Raw genomic sequence first — 24,694 nt, forward strand, 5'->3', positions numbered from 1 at the left:
AAAAAAATTTAAAAATTAAATAAATTTAAAAAAAGGTATTTTGAAGCCCTTTAATTTGCCACATGACTCGTTCCAAATGTTTGTCTTCCCTGTGGTGGGCAGCAGCTAACATCTCTACCTCTACTGAGCCTTTTCAACTTCTGCTTTCCACTGATCTTGGATTCTCCCCTCACACTTGCACAGTTCCAAGCAAAGTTTATCTTTATAATGTGGTGTTCCCTCCTTTGTAACCCTTTCCTTCCTGTGGAGAAATTCTCAGACACTTAGGCAGCCCTAAATCCTGTCCCTGGGCACTCAGCTGTCTGCTGAGTTCCTGCTGCCCTGTACTACGCCAAGTAGTGGGAAAGGAGGACAAGTGCAGTACCCTTACGTCAAAGGTCAAATTCTGCTTTTGCTCATTCTCTAGTGGCTTCATTATTTTTCTCTAAGATTTTGTAATTTGTAACTATGTGAGGTGATGGATGTTAATATAATTTCACTATATCTATATCTACCTATATCTATCTATCTATATATGTCAAATCATTGTGTTGTACACCTTAAACTCATACAATATTGTATGTCAATTATATCTCAAAAAGCTGGAAAAAAAAAGATTTTATAATTGTTACATTAGGTGGGGTGTGGGGAATGTCAATCAAATACAACCTACTCCACCATTATCAGAACCAGAATATCTGTTTGGTCAGTTGGCTGGTTGGTTTTTAAATAAAACTTCTCTTTGCTTCATTCATTAAATAAACATTTATTTGCTGAGCACATCTTAAATGCTGATGACTCTTCCTGACTCTTCCTGACAATGCAACAGTGAACAAAATAGATAAATTCCCCCATTTCTGAGAGCTGAAATTCTAGTGAAGTAGGGAGGCAGAAAAATATATATAAAAATAGAAAGTAATGTCGTCTAGTGATAAGTTCCATAAAAAAATTAAAACAGAATAAAGAGGTATACCTATTCTTCTCCCTTCAAATATTTATGCACATTACTGAAAAAAGAAATCATCAAAACCTTTACAATAAAATAAAAAATGCATATAATAAGAAAGGCACAGGGTAGCATTTAAATCAAAATGGTTAAAAGCCATTTTGTAATCTAATGTTACAACTTAAAAACACCTTATTACAAGTATTTATAACAACTACAAACTGTATCATGCTGATTATTTGAAATACTATAAAACTAACCATAACATTATCTTGTTACTCTATATTTGCAAGGAGACAACGTAAAGATCCCCAGTTCAATTCACCTCTTAATTATCTAATATTCTAAAGCCCTTACTCCCCGTGATTCTCACTGGCTCACATGTGCTCCATGTCTGCCCTCACTCCATCACTCTGGGGACTCAGTTCTTTCCCTTCTTCTAGGATTATCACTCTGAGGATTCCCCTCTTACTCCCCTGTCCACAGTGTTCTCCCTCACAATTCCATTCAGCTAGGCAAATATGAAATAAGCATTTATTATGCACTACCACTGTGATAATGACCAGGGATTAAAACATAGGGAGGGACCATCCAGGTAGGTTCCATCCTTAAAAGAATCTAGTGGGAGATACAGACTCCTCATCAATCACCACAATTCAGTATACTAAGTAGCACGAACTAAGTATTACAGGAGACAGGCCTATTAAAGCTATCTCCTTCATGGAGATTTGGTCACAGAAAATGACAGAAAGGAGATGACATTTGACATAACCTTTGAAAGATGAGTGATCACACGCCAAAAGACAACAGGAGAAGGGGTGCCTGGGTGGCTCAGTCGGTTAAGCATCCGACTTTGGCTCAGGACGTGATCCTGTGGTTCACGGGTCTGAGACCAGCTTAGGGCTGAGATCCTGGAGCCTGCTCCAGATTCTGTCTCCCTCTCTCTGTTCCCGCCCCCCCCCCCACCCCATCCCTGCTCATGCTTTGTCTCCCTCTCTCTCTCTCAAAAATAAATAAACATTAAAAAATTTTTTTTGGTTTAAAAAAAAAAGATGACAGGAGTGGACACGACCTGCAGAGGGCAGGCACATCATGCTAACGCGCACAGAAAGTGTGCTCCGCTTGCTGCATTTAGATACAAAGAGAAACCTAGTGCAGAGAAGGGTAAATGTGAGGCGGTAAAGGTAACTGGCAAAGAGGGAGAAAATATTTGTCACCAGTGATGAAGTCCCTTGTATGTCTTTTTAAGGAGGCTGAACTCAAATCCTATTGACTAACAGTTTCTAAGCCTAAGAAGTATGATCAGATCTGGTTTTATCTAACACAGGAATTCCTACAGTACTCTCTTTGCACTACTTGTCAGTCCCATACCTTGTTCCACAAATAGGCTGTAAGCTTCCCCAATAAACGTCTATAGTCTTACACCTACTTATATTGTCCAGTGCCTTTCACAAAGGCGTTGGCTATGTTGGCTCCCTATAAATATTTCTCGATCAGCTGGTTAACATATTCTAATACACACTTATGCACCATGTCATCTTGTATTGAAAAATGTTCCTTTTCCCTTCTAAAATACTTGAACATTCTTTAGAAACTTAAAGGCATTACCTCTATATTAAAGAATGCTGCTTGATTCAAAACCTATGGTACTGCAAAATGATGTAGGGGATATATATGAGAAAGTAGCAGGAAAACAGGCAGAAAAAATTTGCTGTCAAGTCATGAAGCATCTTGCATGTAATTGATGTCTATACTGAATCTTTTCCTGAACAGCAGACTATCCTACGCCATTGCTATTAATGTAGTTTGTGTACATGTCATAGCATGGTTTCCTTGAGGTTGATTTAATTATTTTTGCATAGCAGTGCAACTAATGTAGTTTACTGGCTTTTTTTTCCCTTTGATTGATATCCAACTTTCAAGTTCCAAACTCAGCATCATTTAACTGTTTTCTGTATTTTCATTTTAGTTCAATTGTTCCATGTGTCACACATAAATAAAACTATAAATTAAAGAACTAAGAGAATAAATACTTTTTTTTGAATAAATACATTTCTTTTTTTTTTTAATTTTTTTTTCAACGTTTATTTATTTTTGGGACAGAGAGAGACAGAGCATGAACGGGGGAGGGGCAGAGAGAGAGGGAGACACAGAATCGGAAACAGGTTCCAGGCTCTGAGCCATCAGCCCAGAGCCTGACGCGGGGCTCGAACTCACGGACCGCGAGATCGTGACCTGGCCGAAGTCGGACGCTTAACCGACTGCGCCACCCAGGCGCCCCGAATAAATACATTTCTTAATTAGGGAATTCTTTTGTACTACCATAGTCCGAAAGTATTCTCTGTGGCTGTTGCTAAGGTACATGGTGAAGAGGCAATGTACGTTTTTTTCCAAAAAGAAGCTATGGAAAATAAGTCACTTTCTATGTGGCTTGGTTTGTTTGACAGGACGCAGTATTATCACTGAGACAAGTGTCATTGATTTAAGCTCCAAGGGGCTCTGACATCATTGCTGCACGCCTCCCTTTTGCTGTCCCACAGGATGAGAACAGTGAGGGTAAGGGACTCACAGGAGAAATAGCATGCGCTGTCCAGTGCGAATCCACCCCCACTTTTGGAAACCACTTGAATTGCATGCCCTCTGTGCCTGCTCCGGTCATGTCTGTTCTTGTACCCAGTTCTGCTTTGTATCCAGGGAGGCTGACCTCTGCGATCTGCTTTTCCCAGGCTCCAGGACCATCTGCAGATTCGAGGGCAGGAGGAAGGGAAAAGCCAAGGAACTGCTTTTTCTGCCTTTGCAGTAGCTACCCTCACTTTCAAGATTCCAGCTCCTGTCAGAGAAGCCCTCAAGCTTCACACTTCATGCAGTAACCCATGGCCACGGGCTACCATCATACCTCTCGCTCCTTTGTCCTTCAGTCTGCAAATGGTGGGAGCTTTGATTTTGCCAAAGTTTGGATAGCCTCTTTGGCTCTGGATAGCTTCTCAGCAATTTCCATCACCCATTCCATCCATTTCCTACACTAAATTCTTTATTTTAAATACTGAGAATGGTTTCTTTTTCTCACTTGGTCCCTAAACAATAGCACTCTGCTAGTGGAGTACAATAACACTGTCTTTTTTTTTTTTCTTAAAAATTTTTCTTTTTAAAATAGATCAGTAGAAACCCATGTAGACACACACACTAAAAAGCGGTGATAACATTTTTAAGACGTTCTGACTAAAATGTTGCTTAAAGTCATCATGCTCTGCTAACACTAAATTCTTTAACCAGATATATATAAGAAAGAAACTATAAGACCACCAATATTGTATGTAGTAGATGAAATACATCTAAATCAAAAACAGGAAGATGATCTATGGAATCAAAGAGCTCAAACATACATTTTAGATTCATGGTCAAGTGAATTATCCTAATCATTAAGAGATTAAAATTGCAATAAACAGGACGGGTTTCTTGAGGTTTGTCTTTTTCTTAAGTTTGAATACAGTTCTTACATGTTTACATGGTTTACAGATTGGTTTACAGATAATTAAATGCAAAGAATCTTCCAGGGTAACCATATGAATCAGTGAAAGAGTAGCTACACCTTAGGGGCGCCTGGGTGGCGCAGTCGGTTAAGCGTCCGACTTCAGCCAGGTCACGATCTCGCGGTCCGGGAGTTCGAGCCCCGCGTCAGGCTCTGGGCTGATGGCTCAGAGCCTGGAGCCTGTTTCCGATTCTGTGTCTCCCTCTCTCTCTGCCCCTCCCCCGTTCATGCTCTGTCTCTCTCTGTCCCAAAAATGGATAAACGTTGAAAAAAAAAAACAAAACAAAGAATAGCTACACCTTAAACAACTGGGGCATGAGCCCCAGTTTGGAGGAGCCTAGAACCATTATTATGGCCATCTTTTCCTAAAAATCTATGTTGTTTGCCTAAGTGGATTATGAGATTGTATATTCTTAACATTTCCTTTGTAAAGTCAATCACACAATGCCTGCTACATAGTAGAGGCTAAAAGATGTATTACTACACATGATTCAATAAATGAATTCACATGGCCTGGTAGATACATATTCTGTTTGCCTAAAATTGCTAAAAGAAACATTGCAGGCAGTCCAGAATTGCAGTAAAACTATGTAAGAGCTTTTAATAACTTTCAAGTTAACCAAAATCCCAAACTTGAGGTTATAAATGGGAAGGGAAAAAATGGATAGTCTCATAGACCCACTCAGGCTTACTGATGAGAGATGAAGACAAGAAGATCTAATTCTTATCCATATTTTTAGCAAACATGTGCCATTAACTGAACTTTAACTACAGGAAGCACAAGTTTTTATTTTTAAATTTGTAATAATAAAAATATTTGTAGATAGTCTAACACATTAAAAAAATCTATTCCCATTTATTTGGGGATTTTTTGGTGGTCCCACAAGACTTAAATGTTTAAGTAGTCACATTAAGAACTGTTTTAGAAACAGGGGTGCCTGGGTGGCTCAGTCGGTTGAGCTCCGACTTTGGCTCAGGTCATGATATCACAGTCTGTGAGTTCAAGCCCCGCGTCGGGCTCTGTGCTGACAGCTCAGAGCCTGGAGCCTGCTTCGGATTCTGTGCCTCCCTCTCTCTCTGCCCCTCCCCTGCTCACGCTCTGTCTCTGTCTCTCTCTCAAAAATAAATAAACATTAAAAAAAAATTAAAAAAAAAGAACTGTTTTAGAAACAGATCAGAATGTATTGCATAGAAAAATCACACAGCCTTATTTTAAGAGCCTCTCTTAGGTCTTTAAAACCAGTACATGAAAAGGGCAGAAATTTAAAAGGAGGCAAAGAACTCAGAGCACCCTGGCTCTCATGGCACGCATCAGCCTCAAGACAGCATCATGAAGTCCTGCTTCCCTCCACCCTCAGGAGTAGGTGTCATATGTATGTATGTATGTATGTGTGTATGTATGCTTTTAATTTTAGCAAGAGAGTGGCGGGGGGTGCGGGGGGGGGGGGGAGAGGAGCAGAGGGAGAGGGAGAGAATCTTATGCAGGCTCCAGACTCTGCACAGAGCCTCATACAGGGCTGGATCCCACAACCCTGAGATCATGACCTGAGCCAAAATCAAAAGTTGGAGGCTTAACCGACTGAGCTACCCAGGTGCCCTGGAGCCGCCTGGATGGCTCAGTCGGTTAAGAGTTCAACTCTTGATTTTGGCTCAGGTCCTGATCCCAGAGTCGTGGTTTCGGGGCCCTTGTCAGGCTCCACGCTGAACATAGAGCTTGCTTAAGATTCTCTCTCCCTCTCTCTCTCTCTCCCTCTGCCCCCTCCCTCCCCTTGCACATCCGTGCTCTCTCTCTAAAATAATAATAATAAAAAGACCACAATCCTAACCTGCAATGCAGAATGCATAAAAAAGGAGAAAGGAGATGGATTATAACTTTCTATGGATAGACCTCCAATATCTTGATAATATACACCTCAAGGCACTCTGGCTTTACATCCCCTTTACCCTCCCCATAAACCCTCCAAGTTCTCCTAAGTATTATGCAAAAGTCTTTGGACAAAAAAGTCTTTGCTTCCTGCTCAGTCAATGCTCCCCCGAGGAAATGAAATGCAGAACTCAGATTTACTTAAATTGTGGATCGTTAGGGGGTAGATAAAGAAGAAACATAAAGCATAATCTTGAAACATTATCTAGCCTCAACGATACTTAAGAAAACTAATGATTTGAGGGTAAATTTTGTTCTGCCAATTTATTCAGTTGTTTTGATTAGTTCTAATAAGTTTCCAGTTAATGCTTGGATTTTCTAATATCATAGAATGTTTTGCATATATTTATATTTTGTTTTCCTTCTCTGTGTTTATACTACTGGGTCTGCTTCATAACTTCATACATCGGCCATAATCTCCAGAATCTTAAGAAGGTATAGAATTGTTTCACATTCTTGTATTTTTTAAAAATAAAACAAAAAGGTTTCACATAATTCTCATTAGTTATGATATTTATGATGTTGACCCCAGTTATGAAGGAGATATCCTTTATCATAAGAGATTGATAGAAAGGAACAGAAACTTCAGTTATAGACAAAATATGCAGGATTTTTTTCTTTGTTTTTGTTCAGTTTTTACACATGATAGATGTGGCATTCTAGAAAACTGGGAAAATTGCAATTTTACCCCATGTCTTACACCAAAATAACATCTTGGTAGATCAAAGATATAAAATCAAAGAATTAGACTATAAAAGTATTTGAATAAAATTATAAATATGGTTTTCTTAGAGGTCTAAGAAATTTCTACATATAATAACCAGAAAGTATAAAAGAGATTATTAATGAATTTAACTTCACAATAAAATTATTTCGCATGACAAATAAAACCCCTGAGCAAACCGAAAATGACAAATGACAAATAGGAAAGAATGGAAGAGGTTCAGACCCATTTCTAATAATAGGAATGCCCTGATAGAAAAGTGGGCAACATTCATGATAAAGACAAATGCATTTGAAAAGAACCTCAGCATTGCCATAAATCAAATTTAAGCAAAAATGAGTTTAAGTCAAGGAAATTATAAAGTCATGAAATTTGGTAATATGACTGACATTGTTTGAATTCTAGTACTGCCACTTACTAGCTACGCAAAGTCGCTTAACACTTTGGTGCTCTGGTTCCTTCATTTGATAAATCCATTCCAGTCACACAGGGATCCATCCGCCCATATGCATGTTATCTGTAGCAAAGTGTCACTTTCCTCATGGCTGTCATGTGGCTGAAATTAATTGATATATATCAAACACTTAGCACAGTGCCTGGCACACAGGTACTCAATGGCAGATAACTGAAAGATTTAAAATTGTAAATTGATTAGGAATGAACGCAGCTGAAAATAGCAAAAACAAAAACAAAAAAGTTCAAGCAAATGGGAATCCATTTTTCATACAGAACAGTAAGTCCAGAGGTGGGATATTAGTTCAGCTTCCCAAAGATGCTATAGGGGACACAGGCTCTTTTTTGATGTTGTACTCGACAATCTTCAGTGTGGAGGTCTTTGTACTCATATTTATTTCCTCATGATTCTAGAGTGATGCTGTTTCTTTGGGTATCACCTCTCCATTAGAAAACAGGGAAAAGCAGGAAGGAGCGAAAGGCATAAAATTAGAGTGAGGTGCCAGCTCAGCTTCTCTCTTATCAGGAAAGCAAACCCCTAAAATAGTAAACTCTTACTTATATCTATGACTCAGAAATGTATCGCATGGTCATCACTAGCTACAATGTAGTGGAGAGAAGGGGCTAGTAGATGGGTATTGGGTCCATCAACCAATTCTCCCCATAAAGGCAACAGTGAAAAAAAACCAAAACACTTAGCAGTGGCTTTCACCTTCACTGCTCCTCCACCCCCATACCTCCTCCCCACCCCAGCCTCTGGCAAACACCAACCTCTTTTTTGTACCTATGAAGTTTGTTTCTGGGAACCCTATAATGGGAATATTATGCTTGACGGTGTCACCGGGTTCCCTAAGTCTATTTTCATTTATTACTATTATTTGTCTCTCTCCTGTTCAGCCGGATTGCTCTCCATTGCTCTGTCCTCCAGGTCGCTCATTGATTCTTCTGCTTCCTCCAGTCTATTTCCTCCATGTAGTCGATTTTTAATTTCACTTATTTTTTTCATCTCTGGTTCTTTTTTGTTTCCTGTTTTGTTGAGGGTCTCACTGAAGTCCTCTACTCTTCTGTCGAGCCCAGTGCACATCTTCATGACCATTGCTTTAAATTCTTTATCAGGCATATTGGTCATCTGTTTCATTTAGATGTTTGCTGTGATTTTGTCCTGTTCTTTCATTTGAGACATATTCCGTTGTCTCATTTTGTCTAACTCTCTGTGTTTCTGCTAGCAAAGTCGGCTAGGTTTCCTGATCTTGAAACTAGCAGCCTTATGAAGAAGAGGCCTGTAGTGTCCTGAAGAGCAATGTCTCCTATTAATTAGAACTTGGCACTTCAAGGGTGTCTCCTATGTGTGTTATGTGTACCCTGCTATTGTGGCTGAGACGCATTTGCCTTCGGTACTGTCATTTGCAATGGCTTTCTTTGCCTGTTGGGGGCACTTCTGTCCCTGTGTTAATGGGCCCGTCTGGGGCCACCTTGGGCTTGAGTTTAGTCACACCAGGCATTTGCCAGAGATGCAGTTGCACTGGACTTCGGGGTCCTTCAGGGCACTTTTCCTGTGTTGTCCCCTTGAGAAATCTTCTTTGGTGTGAGGGGCCTGCAATCAGACCAGATGTCTGGCTCCAGCCCGCCACTGAGGCCTCAGTCGGACTGGTATGTGTGGTTGTCTTCCCCTTTCCACAGGGCAGGAGTCACTTTGAAGCTGTGTTGGCCCCCGTCAGGGCTGCTTGCATGCTGCCAGACTTGTGACACCACTTTGGATGGGCCCCACCCAATGGTGTATTGGAGGGAGCAGGACTACTGGAGAACATGAGGGTACACGGTGTTAAAGTCTGCACGGGTCTGTTGTGGAGGGGACTTGGAGCCGCTTTAGAAAACTCCAGGGTTGGAGAGGTGAGTGCCCAGGAGACCATGGGGGTGGGGCTCATGGTGCCACAAGGTCCTTGCTGGTTTGCTGTGTGAGGGGAGAGCTCCCACCAGGTGCTGGTTTGGAGGGAGCACGTCCACAGCACAGAATGGGGACGGGCACACAGTTAGCAAGCTAGGTGGTGTGGTGGCACTGAGCTGCTTCCTGCAGGCGTCTGTGTGTTCAGGCTGGGAGGTAGGCGGGCGGGCGGGGGGGGGGGCGGGGAATAGCGCCCACCAACTACTTTGTTCCCGAAGTCTTCCAAAGTCTTCCGAAGTTCCCTGCTCCTCCAGCACATGCTCCGAGATTAGGAAACAAATGTCCCTCCAGTATAGCCCGGGCGTTTTTCAAACTACTGCTTCTATGCTGTATCTCTGAGGGGCTGTTGTGCTCTCTCTTTATGGGCAGGGACTCAGTTTCTTCACTGCTCCCCCAGGGAAGAGCCTATTCATTTTTAAAGTTCACATGTTAAGCTCCATGGATTGTTAGGCCCTTCTGCTTTTCAAAGCCAAGGGGCGCCTGGGTGGCTCAGTCGGTTGAGCGTCCGACTTCAGCTCAGGTCATGATCTCGTGGTCCGTGAGTTCGAGCCCCGCGTCAGGCTCTGGGCTGATGGCTCAGAGCCTGGAGCCTGCTTCTGATTCTGTGTCTCCCTCTCTCTCTGCCCCTCCCCCATTCATGCTCTGTCTCTCTCTGTCTCAAAAATAAATAAATGTTAAAAAAAAAATTAAAAAAAACAAAAACAACAAAAAAAAAAAGCCAAATGCCATGGAGGTTCATCTTCCCTGTGCCTGTGGTGCCTGGTTTGAGGATCTTATCCTCCCTGCTGTATGCACACACGGCATCCCTCTCTCCCATTGACAGGTCCGTTTGGCTCCCGACCGCATCTCTGCCCTTCCCACCCACTTTGACGTGGCCTCTTCTCTACACTTAGCTGTGGGGGGTTTGTTCTGCCAGTCTTCTGGTCGTCTTCTGAGTTATTTACACGAATATGGGTGTTTTTAGTTGCATCCACGGGATGAGCTTGGGATCTTCCTACTCCACCATCTTCCCTGGAAATCCTAATCTGATTCATTTTAATCAAATAATCTCTCATTTCTAAGAAAAGGTCATGAAAGAAGAGAATGACATACTAGAGAGAACCCGAGTTTCAAGTAAATACATTAAGAGCATGGAGAGAGGTCTCATCAATTGTGATGTGTGGTGTGAAACATATGAGGAGGACTTATTTGATGTGATGAAGGTGTTAACTAAATGCTATGGAAGTAATTATTTTGTAATATGTAGGTGCATCAATATACATCGTACACCTTACATTTACACAAAGTTATACATCTGGACTTTAAAAAAGGATGACAACCATCAAACTAAATTAGACTATCTCTGCCTCTGCCTATTTGAAATAAAATCAACCACAACACATTTTTTCTTACATGAAGGTACACATCCATAAAGTATTTATTTTGCTATTTTGTCCTACTACTACAGAAGCCCAAACTCTGGCATTTAGGACAAAGTTGCAAATAATCTTTGTTATTTTAATTTGTGGAGGAAATTTAAAGGCCAAATATATTTGCATGTGAGATCTGAAAATGAAGGTTTCTAAAATCTTGAGAAGAGTTTTCTGCTGACCTTAATGAAAGTGGTTTGCACTGATTTTACGACAAATAAATACCCTGAAAAGCTTCACAGGAGCATCTTCTTTAATTCTTACAAAAGTTCACTACAGAAGACAGGTAGTTAATAGTGCTTCAAAAGATGACAAATATCTGAACCTGGAAAAAAAAATGCAGCCCCAGGAAGCAGAGTCATTTATGGTAGATCGCACACTAAGTTAATGCCAGAACCAATAAGACATTTCAGTCCAGCTGACTTTTCTCAGTTATAAGAACATTCTGGGCCTAGTAGAGATTTCCATTCTTCTTTGGAATCTCAAAGAGAGTTGCTCAATTTGTTCTTGATAATCATAGTGGATGATGAATTATTATTCTGACACAGCAGATATTCATGCATATGTGTTAAATGAAAGGACAAAAGAGACCACATAAACTACTCAGTAAAATTCACTTTCGAGACTAAAACTATGGAATCAAACGTTCCTAAACTTACTGAATTCATGCCTGGTTTTCAAATTTTAGATGAATAATGACTTTCCAATTGATAATTTTCTTTCTTTTTGTTGCTCTTGTTTTAGACTATTTGCTTTATCAGGGTAAGGCAGGGCAAGAGCAAGGACAATTTGGTTTGGTTTAATGCCAGACTAATCTCATTGAACTTAGGATACTTTTACTCAGATTTATTTGGGATCAAAAGGAGTTGCTCTCTAAAGAGATATATGGATAGTGGCTATACAGCAAAACTGGTTAGTATTCTGACATTCTCCATCATACTCATGACTCAAATGTTATGCATCTGATGTATACTGATATGTATACTGATACAAAGTCAGTATTTTAAAGCTTGAAGTCGAAAGCACATCTCTGTTACATGTGTATTAAGTTTCTGTTTAGCATTCACAAGCCCCAAATCCATCCTCTTTTCCTTTTGGAAAGCAATTTCAAATAGATTTCATATGGAGGAATAAACAAATCCAAAGTATACAAACCACATACATCTGATCAGAATCAGTGAAACAAAAATTTGAGTATTGCAGAAAAGATCTATCAAATGGATTGTTTTCTGCCTATCAAATCCAAAACTGCTAACGTGAAGGGAATGACATATATCAATTATCATAATTTTGTGAGGAAGGCTTAAATGGCCTACTGCCATTTAAGCAGTAAGTGAAGACTTCTAAGATCTAAAGTCACAAATGTAAATGTTGATTTTGATTATCTCTGTAGCATGATTTTGATGATTTTTTTAAGGTGGGAGCAAAATTTAATCATTGAGTTCACAACTAAAAAGACAACAAAAATTCCTGTCAAATCTTTTATTATTAACTTGAACTTCTATTCATCCATAAAGTCCTAACAAAATTAACCTTCTCATTACTAAGGACATAAGAAATAATAAATTCTGCTTAATGTTAAGCTTATGAAAAATATGTGACTTATTTTACATAATGTTAACTTAAAACCGGCAATTGTTTCCTTGAATTATGCAATACATTGAGAAGCCTAGTGGAATCAAGAGTTTTTCTAAGGAAAATTATGAATTGATACTTAAACTATTTGGGATTTTTAGCATAATTAAAAGTGATAGACCATGCACAGTATTTGACTTACTGAATAGATACTAAATTAGTGATTTTACACAAATTCTGGATAGCCAAAGCATTAGTAATATTCTAGAGTTCTTCTATTTTTCTATCAATTCTCCCTAGAAACATTTGACTAGGTTTTAAAATAATGCCTCTCTTAGTCGAAAAATGCAAATAGCAGACACCAGAGTGCTCTTTGCATTAGTTTCGCTCTTTATCTTAGAGAGTAGCAACATGTGGTGGAGACTATCATAAATGCTATAATACACTGAGATTGCTTTTCTTCAGCTGCTTAAGAAAATAACTTTTATTCTGCTAGGGTCTTCCTTGAATATGCATGAAGTGAATAAAGTTACAAAAACATGTTTATGCTGTAGTCTGAATATGAGTTGATACATGATCCTGCTAGGATTCGGAGAAGTCAAGTCAGGTTTAAAAAAGGAAATAGACACCAAAATCCCAAACCATTAGCACTCTGACTGGTTCTGCCTGTACTATTTGGCATGCGTATGATTTTGAGGGAAGGGATGGTCTTATTTACTGCTGCTATCCCAGTTCTCATCTATCCCAGTTCTCATCACAGAGCTCTGAACAAGGTAAATGCTCAGTGAAATTTGATCATTGAATAAATACATAGACACACAGACTGAACTGGGGTCAAACTGTTGATATACTTTTTTCATGCAACAATAAATAGAAGAATTTTCTAAGTATTCTAAAACATGATCTTTGAAGTTTGCATTATACTCTTTTTTTTTTTTTTAAGGTGATAGGTAATTTATCTAATCAGCATTCTGGGGACATTATAGTTGTTTCCATTTTTTTTTTAAACATTTTTTGGGCATTACAGTCATTCTCAATTTTTTGCAGATCATAAAAGAGGAAAAACTGGCATATAGAGGACAATTTTTTTAAAGTTTTAACTACGTGCCACTAAATAACCTTACAGAAAAAGTTCAACTCCTAACACCATTAGAGGCTAGTTTTTTCTTTTTTAATATATCTTCAGAAAAAATTTCTAATACAAAGATGGGAACACATGAGCACAATAGTTTTTATTATTTTCATTGGAGGAAGGACCTTTTGAAGGTTTCCTCATAATCCCCTAAACTAGAAGAGGTAGACTCTAAATAAACATTGTAATATCATATTCATCTCTTTATCCACTTAACTCAAACCACATTCCACATACCTAGAATTGTATTTGCAAATTCTTTCTACAAACGAAGAAAATCAAATTAATCATTGCTCCAAGGTTGGAGGAGGTACACAGGAGAATCTGGAGCAGATCAATACCACCAATCTGGACTCTGTGTAAGTGCACTGTAAATTGTAAAGGGTCATTCGAATGTACACTATTATTTCTTTAAGTCTGTAATTTTCCATTTAAAATATCACCTACTTCCTAAATGAACTGCCAGGGAACTTAAACAATATTAATGATTACATTTTGGTTTGCCAGAACACTAGTGTTTGACCCACCCACTACAGATTAAAATCAAGAGTAAAAACAAAACAAAAACAATAGAAACAACTCCATTTAGATGAAGGAGGAGCTAAGTAATTGATTTGCCTCTTCCTTAAAATACTGAAATGACTGTGGATGACTTAAAGTTTTCCAAGAAAGATCTTTCAGATGCCAAAGAGAAATTCTCACCTTGGAAGAGGAAAGAAATTATTTTAAGCATCATCTGGTTGACTGGTTTACAGTCTGAATTTGTGAACTATTGGAGGGCATTAGAAAAGTAATAGGTAGAACGTAAGGGTCTTAAACTATTTTCAACATTACAAAAAGCTTTAAAAATTACACAATCACCCATGAGAAATCTGTGCTGATTCCTTACTTTTGCTTAGGATTAGATGAATTCAGTGATTAGCACTAGTTGTATTAAATCAGACCCAGAGGTACACACCAGGTTCTGAATGTCTGCAGAGTTGGCTTCCTTTATAATTAAAGGGAAGAAACTGGATAATGCCATGTGGTTTGACCTCCTCTGCCATGATCCTGCGGGTGTAGTCTTGTCTGAAAGATTTGTCTTACTACCTTAGGATAACCAAATGTTGTATCATCAAGCCTAAGGAATACATGCAAGCCAGGTTTCAGTAAATTTTAAGTACCTAACATGTGTCCTCTTTATAAGAACCAAATCTTACTTTCTGAGGCAGATAAATTATGGTATGCGTCACATGCCCTTTTTGTGATCTTAGAGTAGAAAGCAATTTTGCACATTCAATACTGGAAATTGAGTGCTTTCAAATAGGTGTCAGTTATGGTCTGTGGAACCATAAAATAAGCATTAAAGTAGCTCACCAAATATCCTGGCATAAAAAATGCATTTTGATTTGCATTTAGATTTAACTAAAACCACAGGGACTCAACACTTGTAGTGTACTACATCATTATTCTTTGTTTAACTTTCTGTTACAAGGAGAGACAGGTACATAGAGTCATAGAAGCCCATTCCAAAATTAGATCTTACCAAATATTAACTAAAAACTTTCCTGATGACTTTCCGAAAAACAACTAACAGCTAGTCAATGGCACTAAATATAACCACTTCTGAGTGACAAAAACACTGGGAAATCCATAGCTTTACTTGTATTTTAGTTTTAACGGACTCAAAGGAACCGAAGAGACTTTTATAAACAGACTATACTGCCCAATAATTTCCCTGTGAAATTTCCCCATGACATTTTCTTCCATCTCTACCATTGTTTCAGAGCTGTGTTTTTTCAACGGAACAAGAATATTTTCATTCTTTTTTAGCGCTTGCACACTGTGCTATTTTCAGATTCCTCCCCTTGTTACTCAGTCAAGCTAGCCCCTATTTTAAAATAAGTATCAGCCCTACTGGTACATAATGATGGATATTTCTCTTGAATTTATTTTATTTCTCTTATTTCTCCCAGTAAGAATGAGATATTTGAGAAAATGGGATTTGAAAAAATAAAACTATCCAAAATGACCATCTCAGGAGAGGATTCTTTGGTCAGTTGGTCCACTGCCATTCACTCCATTCCGTTCCCATATAGGTAGCAGCTTCACTAGATTGGGCCTGAAATGACCCAAAGATGTAGCTGTTTCCCTTTGTCACCACTGCAGCTGGGTTTGCTTGGAAGTTAAGGAATCAACAAAGTAGAATAGAATAAATCTCAAATCTTCTTTGTAAGAGAATAGCAATAAAGATGATCAGTTTTTGTCACCCAAACTTAGTAATACTATCTAATCCTTTATGAGGGTTTCCTACGTGCCAGATTCTAAGTGTTTTACATATATAATTTGATTTCATTTACCGGGGGCCCCTCCATGATCTTCTGAAGGGAGCACTATTACTACTCACAGTTTCCAAGAGAAGGTAACCAACTTGCCTAAGGTCAAAAAGCCAGTGAGAAGTGCAGCCGGAGATTGAATCCATGCAGTCTTAAACAACAGCTGAGGGGGACATCCCAGGATCTGATGCTTTGAGAGCTCTTTCCCCAGATGATTATAATATGAAGCCAAGGTCAAGAAGCACTGACTGGTCCAGATTCCATACCAAGGTACTTCAGCTCAAAGGCTTTCAGCATCAGGCAGGTAATACAACGTCTGAAGCAAGCAGATATAGATCCCATACTCTAATTTCTATAATAATGGTACTAAATCTTATACCTGCAAAGGAATCACCTGTGGAGACTGTTAAAAATGCAAATTATTAAGCCTCAGCCTCATAAAATCTTCATTTGATCTATATCAAAATTATCTTGGTTTTATTTTTAAGCACAAATTTCTGAGTGCCTGGTAACCACTGCTCTAAACTCACCTTACGTGCTAATACATTCTAGTAGTCTCAGATTTTGAGTTGGGCTCTCAAATATGAGATGATCACTTTATTCGTTCTAGAAATATTTCTTGAGCATCTGTTATAAAAAAGGAACTTCTAGGCACTGGGTAAACATCAGGGAACAAATCGAACACCTTCCCCAAGGAGCTCATATGCTGCTAGGGAAGGGAAACAGAGTACAAGTGAACAAATGTATGTTATGCAAGTACAATGGAGAAAAGTCAGTTGGAGGGGGGCATGATGGAATCGAATGGTCTTTTACATGGTCAGGGGTAGACTTTCTGAATTAGGTCACATTGGTACAAAGGACGTGAGAGAGTGAATCATGGAACCTGGAATAGCTCAACAATGTCCAGACTAAAGTGACAACAGAAAGTACAAAGCCTGTGAAGGGGAAGTTTACTGGTATGTTGAAAAAACAAGGAGACCAGTGTTTGGACAGAGTGAGAGGAGAAAGGTCATAATATGTCAGGGAGGTAGAAAGGAAATGGATCACATGGTGGTGAAGGCCACGGTAATCTCAACTCTGCGTGACATTAGAAAACACTGGAAAATGACATTATCTGCCTTACATTTTAATGGGTCAGCCTAGCTACGTATAGAGGATAGATATAGTTTGTGGGGAGGCTGTAGGAGCAGGAAGACCAACTGGGAAACTAAGGCTGTAGTCCAGGCAAGGGAAGATGGTAGCATGGCCAGCATGGTAGTAGACGAAGTGGTAAGTAGTCAAAATCTGGATATATTTTAAAGAGTGCATCCTGATGATTTTTCAAATGGACTGGATGTGGGCCATGAATGAAAGAGAGGGATCAAGGATGACTAGATCTAACGTTTGGGAATTTAGAGCTTAGGAAATTTGGTATAGGTAAAATACCCTCCCAGCAAATTCCCAGTTAGTTGGACACCGGTGTGAAGCTTGTTTTACTTAGGACTTAAGCAACACTTCCCATGAAGCACTGAGGGTGAAATATGGGAGTACACATCTTCCAAACGACTGTGATTCATTAAAACCCGTATTCTTCTGGACATTAAACATTAAAAACAAGACAATTCTTTCATTACTTGTAACAACAATAGGAAAAGGTAAGAAAAGCTAATTTTCTCAATGATATTTATATCAGAAGAGAACTGATTTAATACCAGAAAAATATAAGTCTGTCCTGTAGTAATTAATGCTTCTAATAATTCTTGAGCATGTGGAGATACTGGGAACATTTTATACTCATCATTAGTAATAAAAACAAAACAAGAAAGTGCCTCAAAGAAGAGCCAAAAAGTGGACAGCCAGTGGAAAATTCCCTTGCTCTATTTCTTCCACCTGCAGAGTTTACATCCTACCATTTTGGAACAAATTTCTGCATTTTAAAATAACCGTCACTACAAAAAGACATTGTTGTTTAGTGTGCTTAGTATAAAAATCCACCTTGTTATTCTTAATATTGAGATAAATAAAGGGCTTGTATCTCCCAATAAGATAATAACTTTGTGAATAAGAGCCATGAAATCTGTTGCATTTTCATGTATGAGTTTTGTTCAAAACCCATAGCATAGGTTTTATATCTATCCCATATGTTAGGGATAATGAGTTAATAGCTACTCCTCTATTTAGCTCTTGTCCTCTTGCCCTATTTCTAAAGATTGTGTCTCATGTCTGTCTTTTATTGTAAACCATGTGAAATTCTTTATGGAGACAGACACCATATGAATAATAAATGAATATAAATGTATCAGCTGACTTGTAAATACATACCTATTTTGTACTCTGTATTCTTTTGCTTAACCTCCAAACTTTGATCATTGTGCAGATATACTTGCCAATGACTCCAAAATTTAAGTATTAAGTTTATTGCTCCTGAACATCATCTAATGGGAATGAACACATAGGATTCTTAACCAACCAAATAAAAGCCACCACCATGCCTATCCACTGCAAGCTGTTTTCATGTGACTCACAAATGAATACTTTTGATTTTCAAATGTGTCGTCTTTTCTATTTACTGTTATGGAAGTCTGTGACAGAAAGTCATTTAAGAGGTAGCTAAACTTGATACAAGTTTTACATTCTAAAAGGACTTTGCCCTCTAATAGAGGACAAAAAATCTGCTGAGGAAGAGTCATATGTAAAAACAAATTGGCTTTTATCTGGGAGTTCCTATGTCTTTTTTTTTTAAGTAGGCCTCCTTCCCAGCCCAGAGCCCAATGTGGGACCCGAACCCATGACCCTAAAATCAAGACCTGAGCTGAGATCAAGAGTTGGAAGCCTAACTGAGTGAGCACCCCCAGGCACCCCTGGGAGTGCATATTTCAAAGAAGGGAACAATCATTCTCAAGGTATAGAAAAAAAAAAAAAAAGTATATACCATAGATTTAAGGTTGTATATAAAAGGGTACTTGTTTAGAAACTGTTACCAATATTTGATGGAATATATTAACAGATAATGAGGTATTTAACAAATACACGCTCCAAATCTTCAGAATGTTGTGAACAGATGAAATAAACTTTTCACTCAAGCTGAAAATGTCTTTCTTTGGTAGTTGTGGACTAGGTTGTTAGGAAAATTCTAACGTAGTACCCTGCAGAGTGAATTCAAAGTAGAGAATAAAAGCAGCACGTGTGCTCACACACACATGTGCACACACTGTACCAATGTGCCTTTATGGCCTAGATTTCAAGGGGAAAAAATAGACATTAAGATGTTGCTACAGTCCAAAAATAGCAGAGGAGTCTCTGAACTATCCACGTTTCATCGGTCGGAGCATCTGAGGGAGAGCTCCCATATACATTAATGCATTATCCTTATCACTGTAATTGATACCTAACACTTCTCAACCCATCAAAAGCAGTCCTAAATGGAAGGACATTTATCTCCATGTAAGATGACCATCACTTCGAAACCTTACATGATCTCAAATTTCGTAACAGCTTAAATCACTTTCTGCAGAGAAAAATAATACATGGTGCTACTAATTCACTTCCTGGCTGCCAAGGCAAGATACGATCTCACATACCTGAACACACTGGTGACTTCCTGTTTAGTGAGTTCTGATACTATTTCCAAGTATCAGAGGGAAGAGAAGGAATATCACTAGGCCCAGATTTTACTAGCTGACTAGTTCTTTTTCCTGGAGTGGGTAGAAGGCTTTGACACCATCCAGAGATCCTGAAGGGCAAGCACAGGAAGAGAGATCTTTATTTCCTCTAAAATGATGCTTTACAACTTTAGGGTGACTCATCATAGCCATCATAGCACCTTTCTCATAATGAAAAGCATTACAGGAGGCATTCTCCTTTCTTACATTAACATAGATGTGTATATACACATACATAAACAAACATATATATTATGTATACATAAACATGTGTGTGTGTGTATGTGTGTGTGTGTGTGTGTGTGTATATATATATATATATGTATATATGTATATATATTACAATGAGTCGTTTAAAGCATATTTCAAGACAATTCTGTCATGGCAGAGTCCTAATCTGTACTAGAAGTTGGGTAGGACTTCAAAATCTGATCACCTAAGAATCGCCAGTGGATACAGTGAAATCAGGTCCCAGGGGCTTCAGATTTATTTAAAAGGAAAATAACACCAAAAAAACCCAAAAAACAAAAACACAGACTAAAATAACAAAATATTATTATGAATAAGTATAAGGCAACAAAGTCAACAAAATAGGTAACAATAAAAATATAAAATTCCAAAACTGTCACAATAATAGAAACACATAAACAGACCCAAAACCACAACAAAAATAGAAGGTCAAATAGAAAGTTCCCACTAAAAAGTTACTTATGCTGACTAATTAAAAACAAGTTTCTCCTGTGTGTATTGACATAAAAAAACAAACTCTATAAAAGTGACAAAAGCAAGTTGTAGAAATATATTTATAACATGATGTTATTTTTAAAACGTATATATACACATATTTACACATTCTTAGGGAAAACAGTCTTGAAAAGCATACACCACATAGTTAAAAGTAGTTTGCTTTGGGGTACTAGTTAAGAGTCAGAATTAGTCCAACTTCATATACTTTGTTGCTTCAATATTTACAAATGCATACTGTTTTCATTTTACAAAATTCTGGATAAAAACAAAACTCGATGAAACACATGGTCAAAATTTAAAACAGTGAAAACAATAAGAATCTAGCTATTTCACCAGATCCCAAGGAAAGCTTCCAGAAAGTATAGAAGAGAATTGGCTGGAATGAGAGTCACAAGTCGTGACAAACTCATGCTTTAACTTTGGAACCAAACAGCACAGCCGGTGAAGGATTCTGGTCCATCCCTGGGACCTGCAAAAAGTGGCAGCACAGGACACAGATGGACTCAAAACCTGGGCAGCCGGTGCCCTAGTGCGTGGAGACGGCTTTCTCAGGGAGACAGAGGGGTCTTCAGCTCCTATTTCAACACCAGTCTTTCTATTTCATTCAGAAACAACTCCCGAAGTGCAACATGACCAGGGGTTTAAAAAAAAAAAAAAAAAGAAAAAAGAGGGGGAATGATGCATTGCATCTCAGCCTGTAGAGTTCCCCCAAAGAAAGCAGTAAAATGGAGGGTAGGGACAGAGGAAAGGGCGTGTGAGCAGTGCACTTCTCATTACTGTATAATCGACTGCCTCGGACTGTCTAGGCTACGCCTTCTCTTCCTCCCACGGAACAGTGAGGGGCTATAAGAGACAGTCTGGTAGTATCTAATGGATGCTGCAGGGACTGGAAATTGAGCAAAGAGGCTGTACACAAACTATTTTCTTAAATTTACGTAATTTTGAGTCTGACCGGAAAGGTACCAGGATTCACACGGACAATAAAGAGGACATGGCTCAAATCAGGGCACAATGAACTACTGTCTACTTGTTGCTCCAGAAATAGAATTCTCCTAGCATTCTGGATTCCTGATTCAGGTATGGCGCATACATCACAGCTGGACAAACACGAGGTGTTGACAGAACTCTTCTTGTTTGTTCAAAGCTAAAAAGTTAAAAAAGAAAACAAATGATGACAACGTGGGGGGCTATTTAAAAAAAGAAAAGAGAGAAGTGACCTATCACTGTAAAGACTCACATGAGGCATCTGACTTTGATAACTTGGAGCCAGCACTGTGACCTGCCCTACCTTCTGACCTGCCCTACCTTCTGACCTCTCCTCTTCTGGGCACTTCCTGTAGAGAAAATGGCTCTCTCACCTTTGTATCCTCAGTATACCATTGGTACTGAAATCTATTCATCTATATGGTTCTTAAAACTTTTCCCTGAAGATGTTTTTGAACCAAGTGATTACATCCCCCCAAAAAACAGCATCAGCTTCTTTCACCATCTCCAAAAAGCTGATAATTCAGTGATGGGAGATGGGTAGTTAGGTCGGGGGATGGGCTAATTTACTCAGGAACTAGAACTTGGAGTTATTGGGGCACTTGGGTGGCTCAGTCGATTAAGCATCCAACTCTTGATTTCAGCTCAGGTCATGACCTCACAGCCTGTAAGTTCAAGCTCCACGTTGGGCTCTGGGCTGGGCATAGGCACTGTCAGTGTGGAGCCTGTTTGGGATTCTCTGACTCCCTCTCTCTCTGCCCCTCCCCTGCTTGCTCTGTCTCTCTCTCTCTCTCTCATAATAAATAAACATTAAAAAAAATAATTTAGAGTTATTATAAACACAGGAAATCAGGTATTTGACCCTTTTTGCCAATAAAATGTTAAAAGCTTTTTGATAGGGTAAGAAAATGTAACACTGACTCCCCTCATAATCTGCTTCCAACGTCATTTCAAATATTTAAGAGAGGACGCAGTTGTAGAAAACCCATGCTAGCTTTTGCCCCAGAATCCTAGAGTGGTTAGCAGAGCAGCCTCTGAACACAGATTACCTGAATGAGAGTACTGACTAGCATATTGCGTGAACTTAGTGAAGTCAGCTTATCAATCAAGTTTTATCAGGAAATCAGTTTTATTAGGAAAATGGGTTTTTATGAAACTCAAATACATGTTGAATGCTTTGTACAGTACCTAGTGTATAGACGGTCCTAAATATCTATTATAGTGACATTCCTGCTTTCTTTGCCTCCAATCATGTCTCAACTCAACACAGGGCAAACAAAGAAAACAGCTGAAATATGTGCGTTAATTTATTCTTCACTGATACTGAACTAGGCAGATCTGTATGTCTTAGTCTTTACCAAATAATATACGTAAATCTATACATACATACAAATATATGGAAGTATTTGTATAAAACTGAATATTCATGATTTTAAACTTCACAAACACTGTCAGGTAAAAAGTGGACTATGATACTGAGTTAATATCTCATTTTGTGTTCAACCTGAAATATAAGTACACATTACATAAGACTATTAAAAAATGGTAATATAAGTCACTAACATTATAAGTCTGACTGCTTTATTAGATCGAGGTGGAATGCAATAACTTCATGTAGAGAAACGAGCAATCAAAAGAACATAATTCAGGTCTTAAGAAATGGATTTATCCTAAATTGGTCAATAGTACTGAAAGAAAGCAATTCTGCCACGTACACTTAAAGTAAATCATTCCTTTAAGTATGCTGTAGCTCACTCAGAAGAGCACTTCTCAAAAAGAGTGCTTGTTTAAGCAGATCCCTTTGTACAAAACAAAACAAAACAAAACAAAACAAAACAAAACAAAACGACTCAGCTGCTACACCCCTCACACTCAGTAAAAGCTGAGTAATTTAATGTAAGGACATTTTCTAACCCCATACCTGTGCTAAAATCATTGACACTGCTGATACAAAAATCAGGGCAGGAAAGAAGGAAGGCCTAGGATGATGGCTGGCAGAGAAATCAGTGGCTGACATATGGAAAAACAAACTTAGAGCAGGATAACAAAACAGCTTCTCTGAAAGGGCTGCAAGGGGTAAATGAAAACACAGTCCTTATTTCTTCCACTTCTTCCTTTATATCCCTAGCAGCCATCATACTGGAAATTTTGAGCAACGGGACCATTTTTAACTTACCCACAAGTAGGCATTTGATAACACAATGTCTATTTGCCAAAAGAATTTTAAATTGTGGTTAAAGTGGAAAATAAACTATACAGCTAAATCTTTATAATAATCTCACAGAAAATGATGTTTTCTAAAATTATAGTATTTTACATGTGCTTAAGCTAAATGACAATATTAGATTAGATCTTCCGCAACTGTGGTGTCAAAAATCTGATAGCAAATCTGCTGCTCTGTTCCGCTTGTGACATTATACGACTTGATGAGGCACTCCAACCATGGGTATGCATCTACAGATGAGAAAAAATGTTATTTATGCATTAAAACTAAACAAATATCTCTAAAATAGGTAGCTGAGCATAATGATTAGCTAGAAAAATTAACATATTTAATTTAGCTGGAGAAGTAAATAAAATACACTTACCAAATATATTATTATCTACCCTTCCAAATACACACTGGGTTCATGTTGTTATTGTGTAACAATCCTAACTAATCTTTTCCCCCACAGGACACAATAATTAAATGTGGAGTTTCCCAAACGTCTGATCGCAAAGGTAGCAGCCATCTCATTCCCATTCTTTATTTCTTTATTCTTTATTTCTGCTGATTGCTTACTGACCTCCCCAGGTGTTTTGTTTTTTTTTTCTTTTTTTCTTGGTTGACTGCAAAGAAAGTGAACCCCAAGTTCACATCAGCTCAGGCCCTTAACACCTGTCTAGCTGAAACTCCCCATCAATTTCCAAGCACTTAGTCCAGACAATGCAGATGCTATTCCCAAGCTCTGATTATGACCACAATAAATCTATTTAAAACTTCTAGAAAAGTTTCTTAGCACTTCTTCAAATTCAACTTTGAAAGATACTTAATATAGTCAACCTTGGCAAGAGTCGAGCAAGATAGGCACTCTCCTCTACTGCTGGAAGAACTATAAATAGGTAAAAATATTCTTGAAAAGCAATCTGGCAGCATGTATCAAAAGCCTACCAAACCCATCCTTTTTGATATGGCAGTTTTATTTCCAGAAATCTATCCAAAAAAATTGAAACTAAAAATTAAAACTGACACCAAATAAAAAGTGTATAAATGAAACCTTGTTAAGATGTATAAAAGCTATCTTTCTGGAACTGTTATAAAATGCAAAGACTGACCAGGGGAAAATAAAGTCTGATTAAAAATAACCTATAAGGGGCACCTGGGTGGCTCACTGGGTTAAGTGTTTGACTTTTG

At 38.4% G+C, this 24,694-nt stretch overlaps 1 protein-coding gene and 1 long non-coding RNA gene across 4 annotated transcripts in view; both read right to left on the minus strand.

The window, feature by feature from the left end:
- Positions 1 to 3,206: 3,206 nt before the first annotated feature.
- Positions 3,207 to 9,964, minus strand: LOC123606800. The gene is made up of 2 exons (XR_006716501.1): positions 7,521 to 9,964; positions 3,207 to 3,664 (listed from the first exon to the last, which is right to left on the minus strand). It is a non-coding gene; the product is annotated as an uncharacterized LOC123606800 (long non-coding RNA).
- A 10,398-nt stretch (positions 9,965 to 20,362) lies between these two features.
- The window catches only part of POT1 (protection of telomeres 1), an 88,753-nt gene continuing 84,421 nt past the window's right edge, over positions 20,363 to 24,694 (minus strand). For all 3 annotated transcript variants that reach the window (XM_045495496.1, XM_045495497.1, XM_045495498.1), the window contains exon 20: positions 20,363 to 23,754. In XM_045495496.1, coding sequence (XP_045351452.1) covers positions 23,642 to 23,754 — 113 coding nt within the window. In that variant the 3' untranslated portion in view covers positions 20,363 to 23,641. The remainder of the gene's footprint in view (positions 23,755 to 24,694) is intronic.

This window comes from Leopardus geoffroyi, chromosome A2 (genome assembly GCF_018350155.1).
Source record: "Leopardus geoffroyi isolate Oge1 chromosome A2, O.geoffroyi_Oge1_pat1.0, whole genome shotgun sequence".
NCBI lineage: Eukaryota > Metazoa > Chordata > Mammalia > Carnivora > Felidae > Leopardus > Leopardus geoffroyi.